A 24965-nucleotide genomic window follows, 5' to 3' on the forward strand; every position below is an offset into this window, starting at 1 on the left:
AACGGCCCATGTTCTGAATTATTTTGCTGCACATTTCAAAAGTGCTGAGCAAATAGTTATGGACTATGTCCGCCCTAGCTCACTAATTGTCTTAATCAAAATTACGGATTGCCTCTCACCTCATCGTCCCATTATGCCATAGTTTGTACATTTCAATTGTCAGTAGAAACCACGTTTCAGCAAGTCAGCCATATCAGCTATATATTTTTGTTAAGGCAGTAAATGAGGGGGAATTAACTGTTTCACTGACAGACAAGGCTTCGCTGATAGCCAGGTGTAGCAGTGGTAAGATTTCCCTCCTTGGTGCTGAAAAGAAAGCTCTGCTGTTGGGACAGCTTTATGTAGGTCCTAACAGTTTGTGGGCACCGTTTGTCACCGTTATAGTGCAATGCATGTATCGTTTAGTATTGTGGCTTTGCTGGCATGCACCTAAACATTTTTGAGGGAGTTTGCCCCAAGATTTACATGCTAAAACTGCCACTGAGCCTACTTGAATTCAGAGTGCCAAGTTCAAGTACTTAAGCACCTCAGCATGGCCGACAAGTAGCTTCAAAGCCTCTGACTAGCCAATAAATAGCATGAGCAATCCAGAGTTTATATATATATATATATATATATATATATATACACACACATCATTGTTCACAACCGCAAAAATCTTTCGGTGTTATGATTACTTCCGGGAGGTTGAGTCGTTCATAACTTTAATCGAATGACCTTTTGCAGAGCTGAATGATTGAACAATGGTATAGCCTATATTTCATTACATCTGTACAGGAATGCATTGCAAATACATTTTACATCTAGCTCATTGTTTGCATAGTAAGACGACAAAATCATTTTAAAAAATGAAGACACCATATCATGTGCAGACGACAAGTCTATCTTTTTAATATTTAGCATAAAGGCACTATAGTATAAGGATTCAACTTATTCTGTAGCATATATGCAATTGGATAAGAAAATAATGTATAGTAAATAATGTATTACATACAGTATCATATTACAAATTCAATTAAAAATTCAGACCCGTTCAGTCTTCCGTGGCATTAGTTTTGCATCTGAGCTAACATTCACTCCTTTGCACTCTTCAGCTGCTGTAGATGCTGAATCAGTTCCTGGGGCAGACCCAGTTCAGACACTATGTCCATGCAACACTGTAGAAGTTGCTCAAGACTTTCCCCTGTAATGGCAAAGGGGTCTGTGGGCAGTGTGAAGCTCAAACGGGGCTTTTGTGGCAAGATGGGACCAATGTCCATATCACTGTCTTTCCTACAGCCGCCTGAGACCTTGCTGCATCCCCCGCCTGCACAGCAGCCCGACTCAACCTCTACAACCCCCAGATCCTCCATGTTCTCCGAGACGTCACTGACACTGGGTACGGGGTTCTCCAAAGCCGTCTTCATTGCCTCCATGAGAGAGTCCTCATGCTTTACAACCCGCTGTAGGAGGTCAGTCACTGAGGCAGGGGTGGGGGTGTCTGGTCTCTGGAGCTGGCACCAGCACTGTATAGCACTGTGTAGAGAGATACAAAGGGCCAACAGAATCAGAGACAATGGGAGAGAGAACAGAGTGGGACAGGCATGGGTCATGCACAACAAAGAGGACAGCAATAATGTAGCCAGCACAAAGAGTCATATGGTCACATCATGGAAAGAAAGCTACCTTATTATTCCTTTCAGCTGCCCAATGGCCCTGGTGCTTGCAGCTCCTTCTCTGTATCCCATGTTGAAACCAAGCTGGAGTGACGCTTCTTTTCCATGGTCGATGCCATCAACATAGCCGTCCTGACAGAGAACCACAGAACAGCATAACGTTCGTCACATTGTTTCTAGAGAGGGTGCTGTGGGTTACAATGCAGCCAGTTGTATTTACATTAGCTGCCTACAATGCCCACATTGTGTGCTGGGTGACGCTAGAAGCAGGGCGAAACACTTCGAGTTTTTGTTTCAACCTGGTAGTTAATTGCATTCTCCTGGTTTCCCATGTCTGAATTACCCTTATTAGAAGGAAAGGACCATGAAAACGAGAAATGTTTCGCCCCTACAGGTCTGACATTGAACAGCCCTGTGCTACAGAGAAGTGAACATTCTAGCTATAACTGGCTGATAAACCAAATAATTGTGAACAAGTCCAATAAACCAACGCAATATGTAAAATATTAGGGAAAAAAATACGAAAAATGAACATGTAGCTAGCTATGACAGCTAGCTAGGTGGAAACATGATTGATAAACATTATCCATGCATTTACCTTCACACGTTTCTTCATATTGTACTTCCATTCTTTGTCCTGTAAATTAATATCATCCGCATCCTCGTCAAATACGTCCTCGCCACTGTACTGTACAGACTTAACCCAAGACATCGTGGACTTTAAAAATAAATTTTTGCCCCTACAAGCTTGAACGTTTAGTAACATAGTTTGACTGCAAGTCACGTGGGCCAGCAAAGTTAACGACGTCATCACAATGCGCGTTGAGGTTTTTTCTTCTTTGGATGGCAATGTATACCCAAAGAGACGAGTGCATACATTCTGCCATCTACTGCGGTGAAGTAAAATTACACACTCGTCTCCAGATTAGGTTTTATTTAGACTGTAGATGGCGCTAAACCCATACAGGTCTACAGAGCTGCTAAAAAATATGAAGGCCTACTGTACCACTGTTTGTCATCTACATTTGTTCACTCTATCCCACATTTTTTTTTAACAAGTAAAACGAATTATATGAAAATATTAATGAGGATGTAGTTCATAAACATCCAAGGAGTAGGTCTATTTCAAAGGCAAGATAGCCTACACAGAAATGCAAATGGACTTTACTGTAGCCTACATCAAAATGAATTGCACCACAGATAGTATTTTATGCATTTTAATGATTGGTATTATCAATAACCTTTCCATCTACTACCCATCCCAAATAAAATGCGCACTATTCATATCTGGGAAATAAATATCTGATAACCATGTTCTAGTCACTATTGAAAATAGAAATACAGAGTATTCTCTTTAAAGCCTCTGTGGACACTGACAGTCTCTTATTCCTTCCTCTAAGCACTTCAGCCCATCTCTTTGGGATCTTTGCCTGACTGCAGACAGTCCTAATTCATTAAAGCTCCTTGAAACTGAGAGAGGGATGTTAATATTTAATCATTGAATTACTGGCACAATGGAGGAACGCCAGAACAAAAATAATGGCAATACCTTACACTTTCCGACTACTTTGTGTGCAAGAAATGTTTCTGTCTATTTACAGAGTTTTGGAGCCCAGATATTTATCCATTAAGAGAGTTGCAAAATGTCCTTTGGGAGCTGGTGTACACGCAGAGTAAACATATTTTGAAAATGGACTACTCTCTCCCATAACATTTCATTCATGATGCCGGAAATGTTGATACTTTTACTTTGGCAGCTTCAGTACCTAACCCACATCCTTGATCGTTCTAGCAAAATGAGTTTTAGGAATTATGATGGATTACTTTGTGTAACTGAGTAGTGACCAAATGAATGTTTATTTTCAATAAGTCTTCACATTTTGTTCAAGTAAATGTCACAGGGCTGAGATTGAATATCAAATGTAGACCGTCTTGTTGTGGTATTAGAGGTCTGTACCGTATGATCTATTTACACAATACACCCGCAAACAACTTTTGTCCAGCTTGACTGCATCTGTCGTTGATGTCACTGCTCAGACGCTCTTTGCTATCGCCTGTTGAAGTTTCAAAGAGGAAAATATGTTATTTGTGACGACAAACACATTACTTGCTCATCAATATTGCATTTCCCCCCTTCTTGCTGTTGAGAGAAGAAAAAAGTCCCTGCTTTATTTTAAGATTTCCCATTCTTCATGCCATGCTTTATGGAAAACACAGGAGAGATAGAATGTGGTGGACAAATGCATTTCACCTAGGTAAGAATGCATTTGCAGGAGCTGGACAACAATGGCCTTGAGAATACTCAGAGGCCACGGTGGGTTTGTCTTTGCTTTGGAAATGGAGTCAGTCCGTGGGCCTCATTCACAGCAGCAGCCACACCTTCAGTCCCTCTACACAGAAAGCAGAACAACCAGCCAGGGCAATCGCCTGACACATTTCCATCCAATTTCCACTGCAGAATGTGTTCATTTTCGGCCTAATGGCATGTCATTCTGCTGGAGCCTTTGGTCAAGAATTAATCCTGGAATCAAAACAGATTTTCCGGAGAGCAATCTTCCATCAAGTATTGATTTTTTTACACTCACGGAGCCTGTACTCCCTAATTTAACCTGACAGCCGGCAGCACAATGGACTGGGAGCACCTTGGCATCTCACAGAGGGAACTCTCCACCTCCTCCTCTCTCTCGTTCTCACTCTCTTTCTCTCTCCCTCCCTCCTTCTTTATCTCCGTCTCCCTCTTTCAAAAAGTGAAAGAAAGGTGGGGAAAAAAGAATCAGGGGATGTAAAGCTTCCTTCTCCCCGTTTTTACCTCTAATTATGTTTTCAAGTATAGTGCAACTCTGCAAGGTATGAGGCTGAGAGAGAAAAGGGGAGAGAGTCTTCTGGGGCCATCAGGTATCATTATGGGCCTGTTGACATCTCTCTGTTTTTGAGTGATTCTCATCTGTGATTTCCCCCCAGCCATTTTCCTGAGATGTGCGTGGAGGGTCTCATCATGGCCCCATAAAGAAGGCCAAAGTGTCCTCACTGGGCCCCCACTAATAAGACAGCAAAGATGCAGCCAACCATACCACTCACTCCTCTATCCATATCTCCTCTCTCACTCACTGCCTTTTGCTTTGTGCTCTCTGTCTCTTTGTCTCAAAGTACACTATAGGTGGTTCAGGGAGAGAGTGAGAGGCGGATGAAGAGGTGGATGTTGTCCTTACAAACATCTCATCAGAGGAACAGTTATCTTCCAGACTACCAAACATCCGAAAGAAGGGATCTCTGACCCTTCAAGACTCCTGTGATCCATGTACAAAAATATACAGCACTCTCTCAGATGGCACCACTCCACTTAGAATAAAACCCAGTCGTCTTGTTTTGACCTTTTTTGGATTATATAAATCTGAAGGAAATGGACAGCACAACGATTTTCCACAATGATCAGGATAGCTATGTTGTCTGTATAATGAAATATAGCAGTGACTATGGCTAGAGACCCGGTTTGGGTCCATTCATTTCAACACATAAATTGAAAGTCAATCCATGGGCAATCCTCCTATTTATAAAGCCAATTCCTTATTGCGTTAACTTGAGGTGGAATTGACCCTGGAAGAGATAATCAGACCTATAGATTTTCACCCTGACAACAATAATTAGGTAAAGCAGATGGTGTTTGCCATTTGATTTTTTTTTACATCATGTTCTGAACATTACAGCAATGTAAATATCTCTGTTGAATTCATTCAAAATGATTGAATTTATCGTTTCCACAACACACAAGAATGATAGAGAAAAAAATGAAGTCAAATCAACTCCCTTGGAGAAGTGGGACACATGAAACACTGGGCGTAACCCTGAGTCCTGATGGAAAACAGAAGGCATCACAAAGTGAGAAGATGCATTCACACAGTCAGTGTAGACAAGACAGTGTGGAAAGTTTAATGGGCTGTGGGCAATGCAATCTGCTGCTCCAGTCAGGGTGCCAGCCATCTCCATAAAAACCTTGGCTATTAACTCTTCAACCTTCAAATGCCTCAAATTGTGTCATGGCTAATAATGGTGGGAAAACCTCCAGAACAACACCAAAAGCAACAAGGGATCATATGCATGGACAACTTGGATTGCATGAGGATTGGTAATTGTACCCCCAGAGGCATCCTGGTGTGCAGAGCAGAGCAGCATAGTGGGAGACTCCTCAGCGGCTTGGGGGCTGAGCAGTGAGAGGAGCAACATCTCAACCTTGAGGAGGAAGTGAAAACAAGGAAGCAGAGGGCTGCCGGTAGTGAGGGATACACCGACAGTTCGTTTACTGAGAACATCAGCCCAGTGCACATTGTCGGAAAGATAAGGAAAGTGAATGCCTCATGCCTGATGGAAAACAAAGGGGGCAATTTAAAACCATCTGCATCCAACACATGCACCCTCCTCCTCCACCTTTATCTTTCTGTGTCCTGACTGATATTGAAACATAATCCATTTGGACTGCCGACATGTCATAATATTTTCTTCTAACCCTCTTTCCCTTCCAGGACAATTTCAGTTGGTGTCTAGTTGAACAGGAATGTGCTATAAGTCAGTCGGTTGACTTTTGCAGAGAGATGATTTTTTTCTTCTATTCAGACTGTCATAGATCAACCCAGAGAGATTCTCTTGTTTGAAAGACTACATATACGTTCTGTAGCCAAAATCCAAATAGAATTGTCTAATTTGCCAACAGCACATAAAGAAGTGACAATTGTCCCCCTCTAATTTAATTGAGATAGGGCACTTGTTCTTGTCTATAGCTGTTCTGTACTTTGTCATGCATTTGTATGTTTTATATGGAACCAAGCAAGAGTATCTGCTGCATGTTCAGAAGCTAATGGTGATCTTAATCAACTAAACTAAAGGAAACTGCAAAGAACACGGACATGTTTATGATTATTATTAGGGGTCATGGATATTGTCACACCCTGACCTTAGTATTCTTTGTTTTCCTTGTTATTTTGGTTAGGTCAGGGTGTGACATGGGTGATGTATGTGTTTTTTGTCTTGTCTAGGGGTTTTGTATGTTTATGAGGCTGTATCTTTTCTAGGTAAATTGTATGTCTATGTTTGCCTAGATTGGTTCTCAATTAGAGGCAGCTGTCTATCGTTGTCTCTGATTGGGAACCATATCTAGGCATCCATGTTCTGTGGGTACTTTGTGGGTGATTATCTGTGTCTATGTCTTGTTAGCACAGTTCTTATAGCGTCACGATTGTTTTGTGGTCAGTGCTTTCTTTAATTAAAATATCATCATGAACACATACCACGCTGCGCTTTGGTCTACTCCATACGACGATCGTGACAGATATTGTTTAAAATGCAGGGTTAAACAGCTTCAGTATTGACAGTATTGATTAAAGATACTTTACTAGCAACCTTACCCCACCCATATGTATACAATTAATAGAACAGAATATTCTATACTGAACAAAAATATCAATGCAAAATTTAAAGTGTTAGCCCATGTTTCATGAGCTGAAATAAAATATCCCAGAAATGTTCCATAAGCACAAAAATATTATTTCTCTCTTGTGCACAAAATTCCTTACGTCCCTGTTAGTGAGCATTTCTCCTTTGCCAAGATAATTCATCCACCTGACAGGTGTTGCATGTCAAGAAGCTGATTAAACAGCATGACCATTACAAAGGTGGTGGGGACAGTAAAAGGCCCCTCTCTAAAATGTGCAGTTTTGTGACACAGCACGATGGCACAGATGTCTCAAGTTTTGAGGGAGCGTTCAGTTTGGCATGCTGACTGCAGGAATGTCCACCAGAACTGTTGTCAGAGAATTGAACGTTCATTTCTCTACAATAAGCCAAGGCTTTAGAGAAAGCGGCAGTACGTCCAACCAGCCTCACACCCGCAGACCATGTGTAACCTGGCCAGTTCAGGATCTCCACATCCGGCTTCACCTGTGGGATCGTCTGAGGAGATGGGTGCTGCTGAGGAGTATTAATGTCTGTAATAAAGTACTTTTGTCTGGAAAAACTCATTGGCTGGGCCTGGCTCCCCATTGGCTGGGCCTGGCTCCCCATTGGCTGGGCCTGGCTCCCCAATGGTTGGGCCTGGCTCCCCATTGGCTGGGCCCGGCTCCTCGATGGGTGGTTCTGGCTCCCAAATGCCTGATGAATTTATTTCAATTGACTGATTTCCTTTTATGAACTGTAACTCAGTCAAATCTTTTAAGTTGTTGCGTGTTTACGTCTATATTTTTGTTGATTATAATTCTAAACAATGTCCCATGATATGTGGTCCAAAATATCAGCATATCAACTGTACCATTTTGAACATTTGAGTGGGATTCTGTATCAGTATGGCATTGTCCAGAGGCAAATGGGTGAACTGAATAATATGGACTTTAAGAATGTTTGTCTATTCTATTCCATTTCTATGATTCCACCTCACGTATCGGGTTACACCTCTCCTTACAAGGGTAGTGTGTTGTTTATATGTTGAGAGTGAGATCTGTTGATTTTGTGCCCTGGTCACTCACTTATTGACACTAACTTTTGGAGTTGAAGTTGACTTTTCCATCAACAAACTATAAACATTTTAAGATATTGAAAAAAGACGAGTCGGAATAGCTGTCTCTGCACAATGATATTGTACATAGAAAAATAAAGAAACTGGAATAAATACAAAACAAAAGAATATCAAATAGCCCAAGTTATACCTCAACCATCGCCACTTAAAAATACATCTAGCAGTTTGAAACGAAGAGGGGAAAAAACTGAAAGTATGACAAAAAACATCTTCAACATCAGTCTTCAGCCTAATGTTAATAATTTATGTTGTCTGTGCTTTTTTTTTAATTATTATTATTTATTTACTACTTTCTATTCACCAGACAGTCAGTTTTCAAAGGCTTCATGGACAAGAAAGCTATTTCAAACTTTGGAGTTTAGTTTCAAAAGGCTTTCACCCAAGAATGTGTTTTCCCCCTCATACACTTGTCTCGGTATTGTTTTCTGCTAAGGCAAAGAAATGAAACATTGATGTGAAATAACCCTGACATGTATTCCTTTCTATTGACCCTATGGAAATCTAAATGAATTGCTACTGACCCCAGAGGTTTGCAGCCTGTCCGTTTGCTTTTAGGTGCAAACTCTCTGTATTGAAAGGTGGTTCATTGGTGGAAAAGCCTTTGTGGACACATCTCTCTCAATCATGGCACAGTGGAAGTGCAAGAGAGAAAAAAAAAAAAACTCTAAACTGATAGCCAAGGGGGTGGGCTGGGGGGGATACGGAGCAGAACACAGAAGTCTGAGTTAACTTTATGCTCCAACTATACATGTACGTGTACACTGTGTCTGGGTTTTAATGGATTTGAGATGCACTTGCGCTGACAGCAAAGTATGCATTGGTAAAATAGGAGAGGAAAATATCTCAAAATCTTCTGAGACTGGAGAACAGTGAATTCAAAAAAGCATTTTCTCTGCAATCCGTCCCTTATTACTCCAACTGCAGTGTTTACAATGTCTGTCGGTACACTCTTAGAACCCCGAGGAACCCTTTTTTTCCTAAGAGTCTATGGTGTTAGGAATGTGGTGCATTAGTGCTTTCTTCATCATTATATGCAGCTCTTACCAGAGAAGTTCTCTAAAATGTCCCTAAACATAGATTTTAGATTCGGATGATTTATTCTACATTTCATAAGAAACAAGACAGTCCATTCATGTCAAACAATTGTTTATTATTCATTATGGTACAAATAAATGTGACAGACTTGAAGAATTGTAGAAATACACAAAGTGCTGCATAACTGACCAAACAGATATTGCTCTATAGATTAAGTTCAGTCTATAAAATTTAAAGCAACCTTTGCAGATTCATCAGCTTTGGTTTCAAGGTCGTTCTTGAGTTCCAACAACATTTCAAAACCAGTTGGTGTGTGAGTCTGTGTGGATATCGTTTGAAAACATTTATTTAAAATATTATTATTATTATTCTTTTTTTAACATAATTGGGGGCAATTATAAAGCCTTCTTTGCCCCTTATGAAATAGGGCACACCTTGAAGACTGTAACTGAGCAGTGCATGTAACAAAGTCACAGAGAGAGAAAAAAACAACAAAAAAACAAGTGACAACAAAGTTTAGAAAGTCCTGTACATGTTACCCTGGAAACCACTTGACTAAAATAAAACACATGGCATACAGAATCTCAGTTCAGACACAACCCCCCCCCCCCACGAGAAGTGAACACTACTTACAAACATTTTACAGGAGCCATTCTTCTGTATTTTCTTCTGTCATGGCGTTTGCGTGGCATTGCTCAGTGTGCGAGGACAGTGCTGAGGTAAAATGTCAATGAACTACAACTCATCTAATCATCGACTCTCTTCGTATTTCAAGATTGTCAGCGACATGAACCCATTTCTCTGTACAATGTGCATATAACTATAGAGCTTTGGACCAGCATCGAAGGTTTGAGCGAATGTTTAAATCCGTTCCTTGTCTTTGTTTTTGGTTACAGCTTCATTGTTGAGCCTCAGTACTACATGCCCATACTCCGCAGCATCATCACTTCTCTTACATGTAGGGATGAGGTGGGGTGAGACAGGGAGGGAACACACAAAAAAATCTTTGGATTGATTTAAATCACATATGACTTAAAGTATATTAGGATTGACCACTATTTAGTAATACGGCCTTTAAATATCTAAAAAGGTGTAGTATGACACTGTTTAACACTACTTCCTGTAAAGGTATATAATAACTAATAAATGGAATGAACTCGTCAGGGAGCTTGTATGTATAGTACCTCTTACACCTCGGCCTACTGGAACATACAGTCCGGGCTACAATATCAATGAATGTCTATTTCCTTATGCGTTTGTAAGTGTTATCAAGTGCACTTTACGTTGCTAGGCAACACCAGTGCACAGGGGGACTAACAGACATTGAACAAAACACACCAATACGAAAACACGGCAGAAAATCCAAGTTCACTGAGCCTGTCATGTAACACTCGCCATTCTCCCGTCACCTTATTTAAGTGTTTTATACGAGTCAAATAAGAACATTTCACATCAATGTGAAATCTTAAGAGTTCTGAGAAGTGGTTTTACACATATGTACTAGTTTGCAAATATTCAGTGGAGAGGTTCAACACATTGGCAGTATAGCTTATTGACACATCAACGGTGTAACAATATTGATTCCTTGAATCCTCCATGTGGGTCCTGGTAATATTGAAGTACACCTATGGGGAGGGGGGGGGGGGAGCTCGACGTTATGATGAGACTGTGTTTAGATCTGTATATTAACAGCTACGCAGCAACAACACCCTATGATTTGTTAGTTGAAATGAAATTGATTATGTCTTGCGGACGGGCTATTGGGTTGTCTTGCGTTTCACACAACTTTTTCCAATACACTTTTTTAATTAGGCTATACTGTCTGTCAAGGCTTCGCTGTAGAATCACTCAAAGCAAAAGACAATGAAAACAAGCACAAAACAACAGCATGACATTTTGCAAACAGCGTTTGACCCCCGAAGACAACGATTCAGAGATGAGAAAACCTTCCGATTGATTCGATTAGAATGAGTTGCTGAATGCTTAAAGAAAGTAATCCATATTTTGCTCTAAGGGCAGAAAAATGTGAGATAATTGCTAAATCCTCTACATGTGTAATTTGTTCTCTGTGACAGTGTACTCTGAAGAATGTACTTAATGATTTGAAGCTCGGGCTACCTTTTGTGGTTTTTGTCGTCTTGTTTTCAGATTCCTGTAACCCAAACCTTGTTATCGGAAACATGCGGAAGCAATTCGGTTATGCTATGCTACGGAAAATAGAACAAACTAGACACACACTTCAGAAAGGGATGGGCAGAAAAGTCCTCACAGTCCAACACATTTTCTATATTGCAATACAACAGGGTTGTCAATTAACAAAGAGTTCTCTTTTGAAAGTAAACATTTTATTTGGCATTCCGTTGGCCTTTGTGTAAAGGAGTGTATGAAAGAAACCCCGCAGGAAAAAAAAGAACAAAAGGGAACGTAATAAGCACATCAAAATAACTAAAACTTTTAATCGGCCAAGGTAAAAAAAAAAAAAATCTCCCCAAGTCCTTGAGCTGAAGCAATGTGTTCTTTGGCTATCAGGCTTTGGCAACAGAATGACTTACAGCAGCACTTGACACAGTATAACATTGAGGGAAGTTCTCCCTGACACAACACTAGGCCTGAAATAACAGAATTGACGGCATGTTTCTGTACGTATAAAAAAAAAAAAAGTCACAGTTGTCACAAAAGGAGAATAAGGTTGAAAAGACGTTGTCTTCCGTCGTGGATGACATATATATTTTGGTGAACAGAGACAGAACCTTTATGGTTAGGTACTGAGTATACCCACACTGTTTGGACAGCCTTAAGTTTTATTGTCCTTCATCAACAAAACATAAGACAATCCCATAAAATCATTGATAAATACCTGTAAAAAGTTGTTACCTGTAAAAACACCGTGACTTAAAATAGCTGCAGATGAGAAGGAATCTGAGACAAACAACAATGTCATTGTTTCACAGCAACAAATGCATTTACACGACAAATCTTTCAAAGAGAACTTTGACATTGTGATTTCAATCTGAAGACGGTATTTAGTAGATATTTACATATCAGCCCAGGAAATAAAATTAAGTGAAACAAAGTTAAAATGTACACCCAACCTCACACATATATCGTAGATTTTTTTGCCAGTACAAATGTAAAAATTTAGAACACATTTACACTTAAAAAATTATTCTTAGTATTCTGATGCAACAGACTTTGGTAAGTAGTTAGTGTTTTTGTTTTTGATTTTGGTATGATCTCTTTACTAAAATCTCCCTAATGGGAACCCAAATTTGGACAATGTTCTGGTCTATGAGGCCAGAACTTGATTGCTTTGAAACAGCACACTGTAGGTTTGTAATGTTTTCTCTCAAATGTGAACATATTTTTTCCCTTATATTTGGTTTTTGCCAAAATATTTAAATAACTGTGGTAATCACACTGACAACACTTATTTTTGTTTGCAAATGTTCATAACTGTCCTTTCAGTTGCCTTTATAAAGGGAGAGGAATGTTCTTTCAGTCTTCATCCTACTTTGGGTCATGAGCCACCGTGTTGTTCGAACTTTCCTCTTTACCTCTAGTTTCGGTCGTTCATTTAGGGAGCTCTTCCAGAGAATCAGAGAGAGGGTCCATGGGCGCGGTCGGGCCGAGGTCCAGGTCCAGGTCACCGGGCTGTTTCAACCGCTTTATTGTGTTTTTCAACGCTTGCCTCTTGTTGCAGAACCAGACGCGGACCACCTCGCGGTCATAGTTCAGTTTCTCGGCTATCTCGGTCATTTCCTGTCCAGAGGGGTGCGTGTTCTTCTCAAAGTGGCTGTTGAGGATCTCCAGCGCTTGTGGGGTGAAAGAGGTCCTCCGCTTGCGTTTTTTGGAGGGCTCACTGCCGATAAACTCGGTCAGGTTCTGCATGCCGGACCGGTGGCGGGCCTCGGCCTCGGCCATCCAGCGTTCCAGAACCGGCTTAATCTTCTGGGCGCTTTTTGGGGTGATGTCCAACTTCTCAAACCTGGCAGGATATAAAAGGCCAGGGTTCAGTTTGCCTGTCAGACTGCTACCTATAGGGTTTTCTTGGGCTTCCTGTGGTAGGAAAAAGTGGCTTCTCAGGATGGTGTGTCTGGGGAGAATTGAGAGAGAAGAATCTTACTTAGGTGCCCTGCTGGGCCAAGGGATAACCTGCCTGCCTCAGTGAACTGGGCCTCCTCTCCCAAGCAGCTGCCACTGGGACAGAGACACCCACCAGCCTTGGTTACATCCATGACAGTTTGTAGCCAAAGTTAAAGCAGCTGAAAGTGAACGTTACATGTGGTGCCATTTTGTTTTCGCTTTGTCCGCTTTACTTTTGTCTGGTTGGCTGTGGCTGTAGTTCTCTGTCCCAGATAGGCAGCGTTGGGGTGAGGAGACCCTGCCAATGGCTAGAAAAATACTTCAGGTGGACCAATAAAACTGCCCAAGCACCTGACTATAATGATCAAACACTGAGCTTTAGCTATGGAGACTACACTAGTATGCATTGATACACAATACCATCTACCCATCATATCATCAATCAGAAAAAGGTAAAAAGGGGTTAACCAAACAATGCCATTTTCCCCAATACCTTCCCTTCAAGTGATAAAAGTCAAGGTTTTTCATTCATATGGTCAAACAGGCAGCAGTGCAAGCACTTAAGCACAGAACTATCATTTACAAAAGCAGTTTGAATTATTCATCAAAATGCACATTTTAATACATTTTTTTGAACTTTTCTCCCTCAGGCGCTCATTGTATATTTAAAAAGAATACATTTCCACTTTTCAGTCTTGAATATACTTGAAAGTTTATGAATGCATGAAGCACAAGTAAATATTCGAATGTTGTGTATTGTGTACTTTAGTGCCTTTGAAATGAACCCTCAATAGCTCAAAACAATAGTTCCAAAGTTTTGAAAGAGTTCCTAAGTCATGAACAGTAGCTAAATTAAGGCTCGCTGAATCAGTATGATCTCACCAAATAGTGGATAGATACTACTGTACTACTAGATCATTGTAAGGGGTATCTGTACTGTAACTCAGTGTATTTTGACCCTGTCAGCTGCAGTGTTCTGTGAGACAAGCACAGAGACGGCGTTTGGCTTGGACGTGCTGAAGGATGATGGAACTGGGCTAAAGTTGCTGGGTTTCTCACATGCCGTGTAATAATGGGATCAGTGTCAGAGTGCGGTTTAAGCTGCCTGCCCTCTAATGAGAGTCCAGGCATCTGTCTAGGTGTTCAGGGGCGAGCGGCTGAGAGAAAAAGTAATACGCCTTTAAAACAACAGCGGAACACGCCTCTTCTATGACCTCGACCTATCACGGATGCCTTTGATATAATCTTCCTGGAAGGCAGGTGAGGAGATGCCTCAGAGCTGGGAGAAAGAACCCTCTCACAGGACCAAAATGAAAGACATTTCTTAGTGGAGAGTCGACTTGTCATACAGAACGATAGCGAATAATGCCCTGTCTGTTTTTCCGCTTTCCAACTCTGTTTTTACATTTCTGCTTGTCGACGGGCAGTATTATTTATAAGCCACTCTTAAACAGTGGAAAGAGGACGGTTCCATCCTGCAAGGAATACATTAGCCAGTAAATATATGGAGTGGGCAGAAACAAGACATTTCATGGATCAACAGGGACCAAATGCACTCAAATGAGTGGAGAGCTGCTCGGCTGGCTCCTCAGTGAGGAGCCACTCCTACTAGTTGAGAACCACCAGTGGGAAATGAATACATACATGTATATCTACCTCTTTTACTCCCCTTCCTCTCTCTCTCTCTCAACAGTCTTAAAAGTACCTTTTTCAGGCCATGCATAAACATCTTCTAAGTGCTAATGCTTACAGTGCTGTTTGCGTTTAACCATTTAACAATATCGTGAGGCCATGTGTAAGAATGGGTATTTGACTAAGTGGAAGGTCCCTAACTTACAGAATACAGGGGACAGATCCGATGTATTAAATCAGTATCCGAGCTTTCAGATATGAATCCAACATGCCAGGTACAGGTGGAGAAAGAAGTGGATGCGATGCAATATAAACAGGGCGGGTGTGAAGGCACATTTCTGCTTAATTTGATGTGTAAGTCTGAGTGTAAATGAATGTTGTAAATGCATGCAGCTTAAACATGGAAACATAATTCCCCTTCAGGAATTACACCAGAAACGAGTAGTTAGGACAACATTGTGCATCGATGCATTCTGAGCGTAGTTGCATTGAGGAGGAGGTGGATTTAAACTTAATGCCTGTTTTTTTCTGCAAGAAAAGGTGTCCTCCATTTGGGAAAGCATGCCATCAATCATAATTTGCAACGTTATCTAAAAAAGCATTTTTGGCAATATCATTACTTTAGTTTAACCCTAGATTACAGATTGCATTTGCTGCTTGTACAAAGCACTCTATGATAAGACAATATTCCAACCCATTGGTCTGATGATGTCCTTATGGGATGTCTGTGGCCCTGTGATAAGCTAATAAAGCCTTTTTAACAAAGTGAGCAATGGAATCCGACAAGATGGAACTCTGTGTCACTGTCTGTTCCAGTGACATATGACAACAGCAAGCCCCTAAGCTAGCATGCGGTCCCCTCGTCTCCTCCAACTTCCATGCCTCTGTTGATGTTAACTAAACTAAAGCATGTGAAGACTATCTACTTAAAACGTCATACCAACAACAAAAAGACGGTCTTACCGACATAGATGAACTCACAAGGACACATTACCTGTTCCTTTTTTTTCTTCTTTTTTTTGAAGCTAATGGCTTTTAATGTACGTTCTAAATGTCTGAATTATGCACGCGTGTAAATATTTCATGGGTGTTTTTTTTCTAAAGACTTGAAACATTCGTTTGAAAGGGCTGTTGCTCATAAGAACCCTGCTCCCCCAGTTTCAGATTATACTGGCCGTTTGATGCTGATGTGATGAACATTTTAAGAGCGCGTGGTAGCAGTGGGTCACATACTGTAGGCAGGACAGGTCATCAGCAGAGCACATGCAGTTCAGAAGCGCATTACAAATGAATACAGGAATAAGAAGGTTGCACAGTGATGATAACTGTTGACAGTGATGCATGCTACTGCAGTAAAGCACAATACTATGGGTGGGTAGGGTACAAAGAAAAGGCAAAATGACATTAGCCACAGGCCAAATGTCAGAGCTTAATTAGATGTGATTACGACATTTCAACTATTGATTTCGTACACTTGGTGAGAAAAATCAAATAGAACAGAGACAATTGTACTTTTAGATCGTGTGAAACTTAAGAATGAAGGGAGTTTGAATGCTGTGACGTAATATAACGGCGAGAGATGTGCACTTCTAAGGGGTTTAGTTAATTGGTGCTGAAGTTAAAGGAGGAAAGGCTTAAAAAGAACGAGACATTACCTGGTAACACTAAATGTCCGATTATCTAATGAATAGATAATGCGGCTTTAAACGCACGTCCTTACGGGACTGTGGAACATGACAATCTTATTAACAGACTGGTTCTTGTCAGGTTCTCTTAAGCCCAATGTAGAGTGAACAGCAATAGGCCTTAGTAATTATTAAATGCTTTAAGTGCTTCGTGTAATACTCTAGGTGATGTATTTTGCATAAGTAAGTCATGTCAGAGGAGAGGGGGGGGGGGGGGGGGGGAGAAGAGAGGAGGACAGAGAATTGACATGAGACCTTCATTTGACTGGATGGTCTTCAATTATGTATTCATTTTAATATCTTAATGATGTCTGCTTAAATATGAGATGAAATATGGATGTGAGTCGTCATGGACACCAGAAAACCATGTGCAGTCTCAAAGACAGCACTCCTGAGCACCTTTTGTCTACTGTGGCGACTACTACACCGACAGGAGAGCGCAGCAAGAGGATCCGTTGATCTCCAGGGGAGTGATCATTCAGATATAAAACGGTTTCAGATGTTCTACACGAGGTTCTACATATTTATTTGAATAAAACTGGTAAGATATTGCACTTGCACTTTTAGTACCACAATGAGTGAGTCAACTTAACTTCTGCACTGCAGTCAAGAAAAACACTTTTATCACTTGATGGGAAGGATAGGAATATTCCAGGAGACACCGAAATCAACAGATCTATGCCAGAAAAGACCATGCTTTGCTGTGAATCTTTCGGCACCCCAAGTTCTCCTTACCTGCAGATGGCAGACTGACTATAGGCCGGGCCCTCGGCCGCGCTGAGTGCCTGACCCACCTGCGTCTGGGTCAGCCCCAGGGACAAGCGGCGGATTTTGAACGCTTTGGCGAACTCCCGAATCTCCTCCAGGTTGACCCCATCCACTTCGCTGGCGGCCGTCTGGGGGTCTACAATACAACACAGATAGAGGGGGGGTCAAAAAACGAGAAGGACCAAGGCACTCTTCGTATAGTTAAAAGGCCTTTAAAAAAAACGATTTGTCAGGGAGTAGAGATGGAGGCAGAGGGAGGGTTAGCACCATTAAACACACCGAATACAAAGAATATAGCTAATTCACACACATTCCACTATAACGTGACATTTCTGGTCTCTGTTGACGAACAACAGGAGTAGCTTTAGAAATCTATTATGAATTGAGTTAGCAGTGATTGCCATTCTGGTGCTTCTCTGCCCTCTAGTTGATAATAGCGGTCTCTGTACAATATGTACTGTAATGGTGTCGAGAGTGAAAGGAGGGCTTTGCGTTTAACGCTACATTGAAAATGCTCCTCATTTAATCGTCAACGTGAAAGCTCATAGACACATAATGGACACAGCAGCACAGAAACATGTCCATTCAATAGGTTAGTCCACTGTGGTGCCATTGCCGTTCTCAGCATTCCTCCTGTTTCATTATGAACAATAAGCAGACTGAAAGCCAACCGTTTTATAGCCCAAACTCTGCGCTTTCATCATGGATGTGGAATGTTTATTAAGAGGATCATTCCAATCATCTGTCCCTCCTTTGGGGAAGTCAGTTGACACCTCCGCAGAACGACTGTGCTGCTGTGTGTGCTGCTGTGTGTGCTGCACTACTCAGTTGTTCAACGATGGCATTCAACTCTACTCTAAAGAAGACATTTTATTGTTTGATTGTTGTTTGTAAATTGCTGCTTTTGCGGACCCACATCTAAGTGACTTTGGGGACCTATTTTCCCTGAAGCATTATGAAGAATTTCATAGCTAATAAAAAGTGATTTCACATTGTACATCAATGTCAGGTGCCCTGGCATCCTGCTTACTAAAGCAAAGTTTGTGCCAGTGAATTATTCATCTTGGTCATTATCAATGAATTATTAAAGGAATTTTCCAAGCGTTTTGAAGAAAAAAAATCTATCGGGCTGCCATCTTGCCGTGAGGCCTCATAAGAGACGCAGCGATTCTGAGCTTCTCCGGCGGCAGAGCTCTAGACGTGCAAACATTTGGAGACATGGGACCAAGTCGTCCCAAATGGCACCCTATTCCCAATGTAGTGCACTACTTTGACCAGGACCTATAGTTCTTTTGTATTTTTGACTGAATGGAGGGTTCGCCTCGTCAAATGTAGGGCACTATATACGGAATAAGCTGCCATTTGGGATGCAGGCCCTGAATATCTTAAGAGGATGGGAGGATGGGCACTAGCTGCATCCTCAGTCCTCATCACTTCCACCTTGATGAGCATCTGATTATCCCCAACGGAGAGCCATTGAAGTGTGTTTCTCTATGAAATGATTCGTCCTCTCTGTAAGTGGTGCCCACACTGTCTGTCCACTGTGATCCATCACTGGTCTCCTTCCTATATGACTGCCTTCAAGGCTTTACAAATAAGACATATTCCATATGATGGCGTTGGATTTCATTTACATTGGGTTTGAAGTTCCTATGTACCCTGAGTGGGCATTTGTGATCTAAAAAGACATTGAATGTTTGAAAAAAAAAACATCCGCTCGTTTAGAATAAAAATCTTGGTCATACTTTATTATAGTATGGATACTATCAACAAACTATCTGTTGATAAGCAACTGCTTGCTAAGGTTACGGTTAGGGTTAGAGTAAGGATAAGGGTTACGGTTAGGGTTAGAGTAAGGGTTCAGGTTAGGGTTAGAGTAAGGATAAGGGTTACGGTTAGGGTTAAAGTAAGGGTTCAGGTTAGGGTTAGAGTAAGGATAAGGGTTAGGGTTAGAGTAAGGATAAGGGTTACGGTTAGGGTTAGAGTAAGGATAAGGGTTACGGTTAGGGTTAGAGTAAGGATAAGGGTTAGGGTTAGAGTAAGGATAAGGGTTACGGTTAGGGTTAGAGTAAGGGTTCAGGTTAGGGTTAGAGTAAGGATAAGGGTTACGGTTAGGGTTAAAGTAAGGGTTCAGGTTAGGGTTAGAGTAAGGATAAGGGTTAGGGTTAGAGTAAGGATAAGGGTTACGGTTAGGGTTAGAGTAAGGGTTCAGGTTAGGGTTAGAGTAAGGGTAAGGGTTTGGGTTAGGGTTAGGGTTAAATTTAGGGTTAGGATAAGAGTCACGGTTAGGGTTAGTAGATAGTTAGGCTAAACGTTGATGATGGTCTGTGGATAGTCTGTAGAGCATCTACAGATGGACTATCCAAAGAAAGTGTTACCCTTGGACCTTGCAAAGACAATGAGCTGGACCAGGGCAGTATATTGGCAAGAGGAATGTAGAATTTAAAAAAACGATATTATGTATGAATCGACACATGTCGATGTCCACGTACGTGTCCACGTACGGGATATTCACCTAAAGGGGCTATGCATCCCTGAACGACGTGGAAGATGTGCTCCACGATGCATTGACGGAGAACCCCGACTTGATGTTCCCTCTCATACATACCATGGCGACAATTTGACAGTAGAAATGTGTTCAACATCCACTGAAGTAGCTAGAACGTTTACTAGGTAGCTACGGCCGTTGCCTTGGTAACCAAACAAACAGACTTGCTAGTTTAGCTAGCCAAGCCATCAGTCCTAGCTTGCTATTATGAAAATTGAATTCAACGATGACAATAATGTTTTCAGTTCGACTGTTGCTTTCAAAAGCAGCTGAAACATAGAACATGTAAGAATGAACTATAGCCATTGAATTTTACCGTGCTGATATACCATGCGTTACAGGGAAATAATGCACGCTCTAGAATGGCCTTCAAGCCAATCAGAAACGAGTATTATCAACAATGCCATGGTGTAATTAAGCAATACGGCCAGAAGAGGTGTGGTATATGGCCAATATACCATGGCTAAGGGCTGTTCTTAGGCACAGCCCTTAGCCGAGGAGCCTTATTGCTATTTTAAATTGGGGACCAATGTAATTAGAGCAGTAAAACAAAATGTTTTGTCATACCCGTGGTATACGGTCTGATATACCATGGCTTTCAGTCAATCAGAATTCAGGGCTCAAACCACCCAGTACATAAAACAAGTTGATCAATGGCAACTTCTTTATATTGAATGCAGAACTCAGTCGCAGATGCCTTCAAAATGAGGGAATTTAGGTGAGTAGCCTGTGACAAATGAAATTTATATTTATATTTCTCTGACGAAAACAGAGTTTTTAAGGCAACGGTTTGCATGCTGACAGCCTTAGGCTCTATGATTTATTAAGGGTCCACAGAGGGCTAAGAATTTGGAAACTGAGGCTGGTGTTCATTACACACAGTGTTTTTGATAGTCTAATAAACAGAATATTAAATAAATCCTTTAAGAAGAGGAAGGAGAAAAATCTAAAGTTTCTGGACAAACAGAAATCCAGTGTTCTTGAAATATAAGGTTCACCATACCAAAAGACTGTGGTCAATGACAATATGTAATTCTCTGACAATGTAGGTTTATCTGTAGGCTTGAATGTTCTCTTAATATGTGTGTGTGTGTGTGCGCGCGTGTGCAAGTGTGTGTGCGTGTGTGTGTGAGTGTGTCACCGGGTACTCACTGCTGACCAGCTGACCCACGCTGAGGGCAGAGGAGGAAGATGAGGACGAGGAGGAGGACGAGGCCTGGCGGAGAGGACTCTGGCTGTGGGGCATGTGGAGCAGGTTGGGCTGAGACGACAATGGGCCTGTCTGAACATGCTGAGCCTGAGGCAGCTGAGGACACACAGAAATGAAATATTGACTTAAAACAACAACACAGCCCCTATAACGTTGCACCAATAGCACTATAAGCGATCTTCATAACCAACCACAGCAGTTATGGTGACTCTCCAGCACCTGTACATTGCTGTGACACTGCAGCAATTATATTTGACATTAACAGCTGAACATAATAAGATTAGGTTTGTGTAAAGAGGTTATATGATCATTACAGTGTATGCTAACAACTATTCAGAATGATAACACACAATGCACTATCAATAGTCGGGTCAATAGAGTAAACTAGTCAGGGCTAGATTTCTATTGAAACAGACAGTGTTACATTTGTATAGAGACAGACAGTGGGGTTTGATAGGCGATGACTGGTGTCTCTGCTGTTTGTATTTCTCTCTCTCTCTCTCTCTCTCTCTCCTCCATCCTCTCTCTCTACCATCCTCTCTCTCCTCCATCCCCCCCCCTCTCTCTCTCTCTCTCTCTCTCTCTCTCTCTCCTCCATCCTCTCTCTCCACCATCCTCTCTCTCCTCCATCCCTCTCTCTCTCTCTCTCTCTCTCTCCTCCATCCTCTCTCTCCACCATCCTCTCTCTCCTCCATCCCTCTCCCTCTCCCTCTCTCTATCTCTCCCTATCTCTCTCTCTCTCTCTCTCTCTCCTCCATCCTCTCTCTCTCTCTCCTCCATCCCTCTCTCTCTCTCTCTCTCCTCCCTCCTCACTCTCTCCTCCATCCTCTCTCTCCTCGATCCTCTCTCTCCTCCATCCTCTCTCCTCCATCCCTCTCCCTCTCCCTCTCCCCCTCTCTCTCTCTCCCTCTCTCTCTTTCTCTATCTCTCTCTCTCTCTCTCTCTCTCTCTCTCTCTCTCTTTCTCCCTCTGCCATACAGGAGTGTAGAGAACACTATGACAATAGTGTTTTCTCCAGTCGTCAGACACAAGGGAATTGCTAATGAAGGCAGGTCTGTGCAGGAAAAGACACGTGGACACCGCCGCTCCTGTAGCAAACATCATTTAGGATTTACAGGCAATGTGCTTCGGCTCTAAGAAAACGATGCATTTTCATGTTTGTGAGCAAATGAATTGCTCTTACAAGATCAAGCTGATATGTCTTCACTCTAAAGTGAAGGCCGTCTCCTCCGTAAACTAGTTTGGCTTTCCCACTCCTCTCTCTTGCTATTAGTTATTTTCCCCCTCGGTATGTGTTTGTTTGGGAAGTGTGGTGGATGTCAACAGAGATGCACATACTGTCAAGACAGTTGACAGGCAGAGAGAATTATCTAGCTTCACTGGAAATATTCCGCACTGCCGGCGCTGACAACCGTAAATTACACCTGTGGAACTGTCGGTGTCGTGTGTCTTTGAAGTGAGGACAAAAACCATAAACATTATTACAAATGCATTCATTCGATCGCGAGTGTGATCCGGTGTTCCGTGAAGTCACGTTTAAGACCATCTTCTGAGTTAATCCACCCTATCAGATTGAACTATTGTCCTTGCCATTTACCTATCATGTTTCACTTTTTTAAACCTGCTTTTTTTTATGGCTGAAAGCCTGGTCGATATTAGGTAGACCTAAAGCTGTGTCATTTATTTGGTTTCTTTGGTATGTGTGCGTCTGACACCTACCATGTATGTACAAGTCCAAAAGAAGGAAGCTATTTACTTTGTACATAAAACTTTTGCACTAGGTGGGATTTAAGCTCACTCATACAAATAGCACTAAAGAACTCGTGTTCTTCGGAGCACAAGAGAGCCTTCTGTCCCTTTTAGAGGTTCATTCTGGGCTTGTATTGTTTTGCTAGCTAGAGACACATGATTATCCCTTTAAATGTTTGATTTTTAAGGAGAATTACAACATGGTCAGGTCACAGAGGTCAAATAGGTGTAGGGGGGAGTATTTTAGTTTTAGGTGGGATGATGAAAAGCATTGCTTTTTGTTTGGCTCTGCAAGGACTCTGCATACTTCTTGAGAGGGAGTCTAAGAGGATGCCTGACAGGTGCTTTACACACACGCACACACACACACACACACACACTACTGCTCGACAGATTTGATTTCTTTCTGTAGTATTTCTATAATCTTTACTGCCCTAGTCAAAAGAGTCAATTTGAATGGTTTTATCGAAAGCAACGTCTTCCAAACACTGGGACCAATGAAATGTTACAGTTGGGAGTTATGTTTTTGTGAAGAGAAACCTTTTCAAGTGGTGTTTAGACAGAAGATGAGACGACTTGATAGCTGAAAAAAACATCAGACTTGACTCGTTTTGTAAAGGGTTACTTTTCTCAAGAGTAAACAGAAAAAAAGTTCAATCTACACAGATAAAGATTTTTCTCCTCATCCATTTTTATAGTGTGTATCTATGTGCTCCTGTAACCAGGTTCCCATCCAACCTTTTTATGCCTAAAAAATGTCACGACAGGCCTGATGGAAAGAGCAAATTTGTCAGCAAACTTTCCAAATGTCGACAAAAAACATACGCTAGACAAGGTGGCATCTTTTTGTGATGGTAAAGTTAATTATGCGATAAATGGCGGTGGAAAAGCTTTAATGGGCAAATATTTATAATTTTTAAAAATGTTACTTTCATTTAACTAGGCAGGTCCGTTAAGAAAAAAATATGATTTACAATGACGGCCTAGGAACAGTGGTTTAACTGCTTTGTTCAGGGGCAGAACGACAGATTTTTTACCTTGTCACCTCGGGGATTCGGCCAATTCTCTAACCACTAGGCTACCTGCCGCTCTAACCATCATGCGATGACATGTCGTGTGGTCCTCCCACTACGGCTCGGGAAAAGCATGCAGTTTATTAAGCTACAGATGAAATACGTTATGGTGAACCTCACAGGGTGGTGAAAGTGCACGGTGATGAGTTTGATGCTCCTTTCCTAATAAATATAGAGGGTCTTATTCTGGTGACATGACATCCGATGCTTGGTTGACGTTTGACAAATGTAAATAATCTTGCTCTTTTGTCCATAATAATCTCATCATGTAGGCTAAACCCGCACTGTATCTGCAAGCTGTTGGCTAGGGCGCACGTACCAGTACCGGTGGACACATTCGCTAAATAATTGTCTTCGTGACAAAACCATCAGTAGATTTGAACATGCTTTTTTATTCGCACATGGGAATTTAACCACAAAAGTCATTTTTCTAAGCTCTACATCATCACGCACAGCCTTTTATCCGCAGTAAGTCAATTTGATGGAAACATCTCTGGTGGGAAAATGCGCGTCATTTGCTTATGTGGAATTTAGAATAGTCGCATGAGAATCTGTCGCCAATTGGATGGAAAATGTTTTTGGCCTGCACTGTGTACTGTGATTAGGAACATATCTTCATGTGTCTGCATTGTTTGTGTGTGCACGTATGTTTGTATCTGTGCATGTGTGTGTGTGTACTGTACGTCTGTGTGTGTGGTTACCTGCTGTCCAGGCTTGATTGGTGACAGTGTGATTCCCTGGGTGTTGATGACAGGCAGGATTTGATTGCCGATCACCGTGGCGATGATCTGGCCCTGGGCGTTGGTCAGAAGCTGGGGTGTAATTGGCTGGACCTGCAGCGCTGGGTTTACGCCCCCTGATTGGCTCGAGGGCCCCCCAGAGTTGGGCATAAGTGGGATCGTTCCAATTATCTACGAAGGAGGGGTGAGAGGAGAAGGGGAAGAAATCAGATGGGTCGTTCCAGTGAT

General features: G+C 41.7%; 2 protein-coding genes across 2 annotated transcripts in view; both read right to left on the reverse strand.

The window, feature by feature from the left end:
* Positions 1 to 914: 914 nt before the first annotated feature.
* On the reverse strand, positions 915 to 2446 carry otulina (OTU deubiquitinase with linear linkage specificity a). Its single transcript, NM_001160578.1, is given in 3 exon segments — positions 915 to 1515; positions 1666 to 1787; positions 2254 to 2446. Coding segments are annotated over 3 exon segments (732 nt in total). The 5' UTR covers positions 2422 to 2446; the 3' UTR covers positions 915 to 1073.
* Positions 2447 to 11577: 9131 nt separating this feature from the next.
* The window catches only part of LOC110489921 (POU domain, class 6, transcription factor 2), an 85911-nt gene continuing 72523 nt past the window's right edge, over positions 11578 to 24965 (reverse strand). The window contains exons 6-9 of the mRNA XM_021562935.3: positions 24699 to 24908; positions 21118 to 21271; positions 17385 to 17553; positions 11578 to 13342 (exon numbers count right to left, since the gene is read on the reverse strand). Coding sequence (XP_021418610.3) covers positions 12820 to 13342; positions 17385 to 17553; positions 21118 to 21271; positions 24699 to 24908 — 1056 coding nt within the window. The 3' untranslated portion in view covers positions 11578 to 12819. The remainder of the gene's footprint in view (positions 13343 to 17384; positions 17554 to 21117; positions 21272 to 24698; positions 24909 to 24965) is intronic.

The sequence above is a fragment of the Oncorhynchus mykiss genome, chromosome 15 (assembly GCF_057628025.1).
Source record: "Oncorhynchus mykiss isolate SJ-2025 chromosome 15, ASM5762802v1, whole genome shotgun sequence".
Taxonomy (NCBI): Eukaryota; Metazoa; Chordata; class Actinopteri; order Salmoniformes; family Salmonidae; genus Oncorhynchus; species Oncorhynchus mykiss.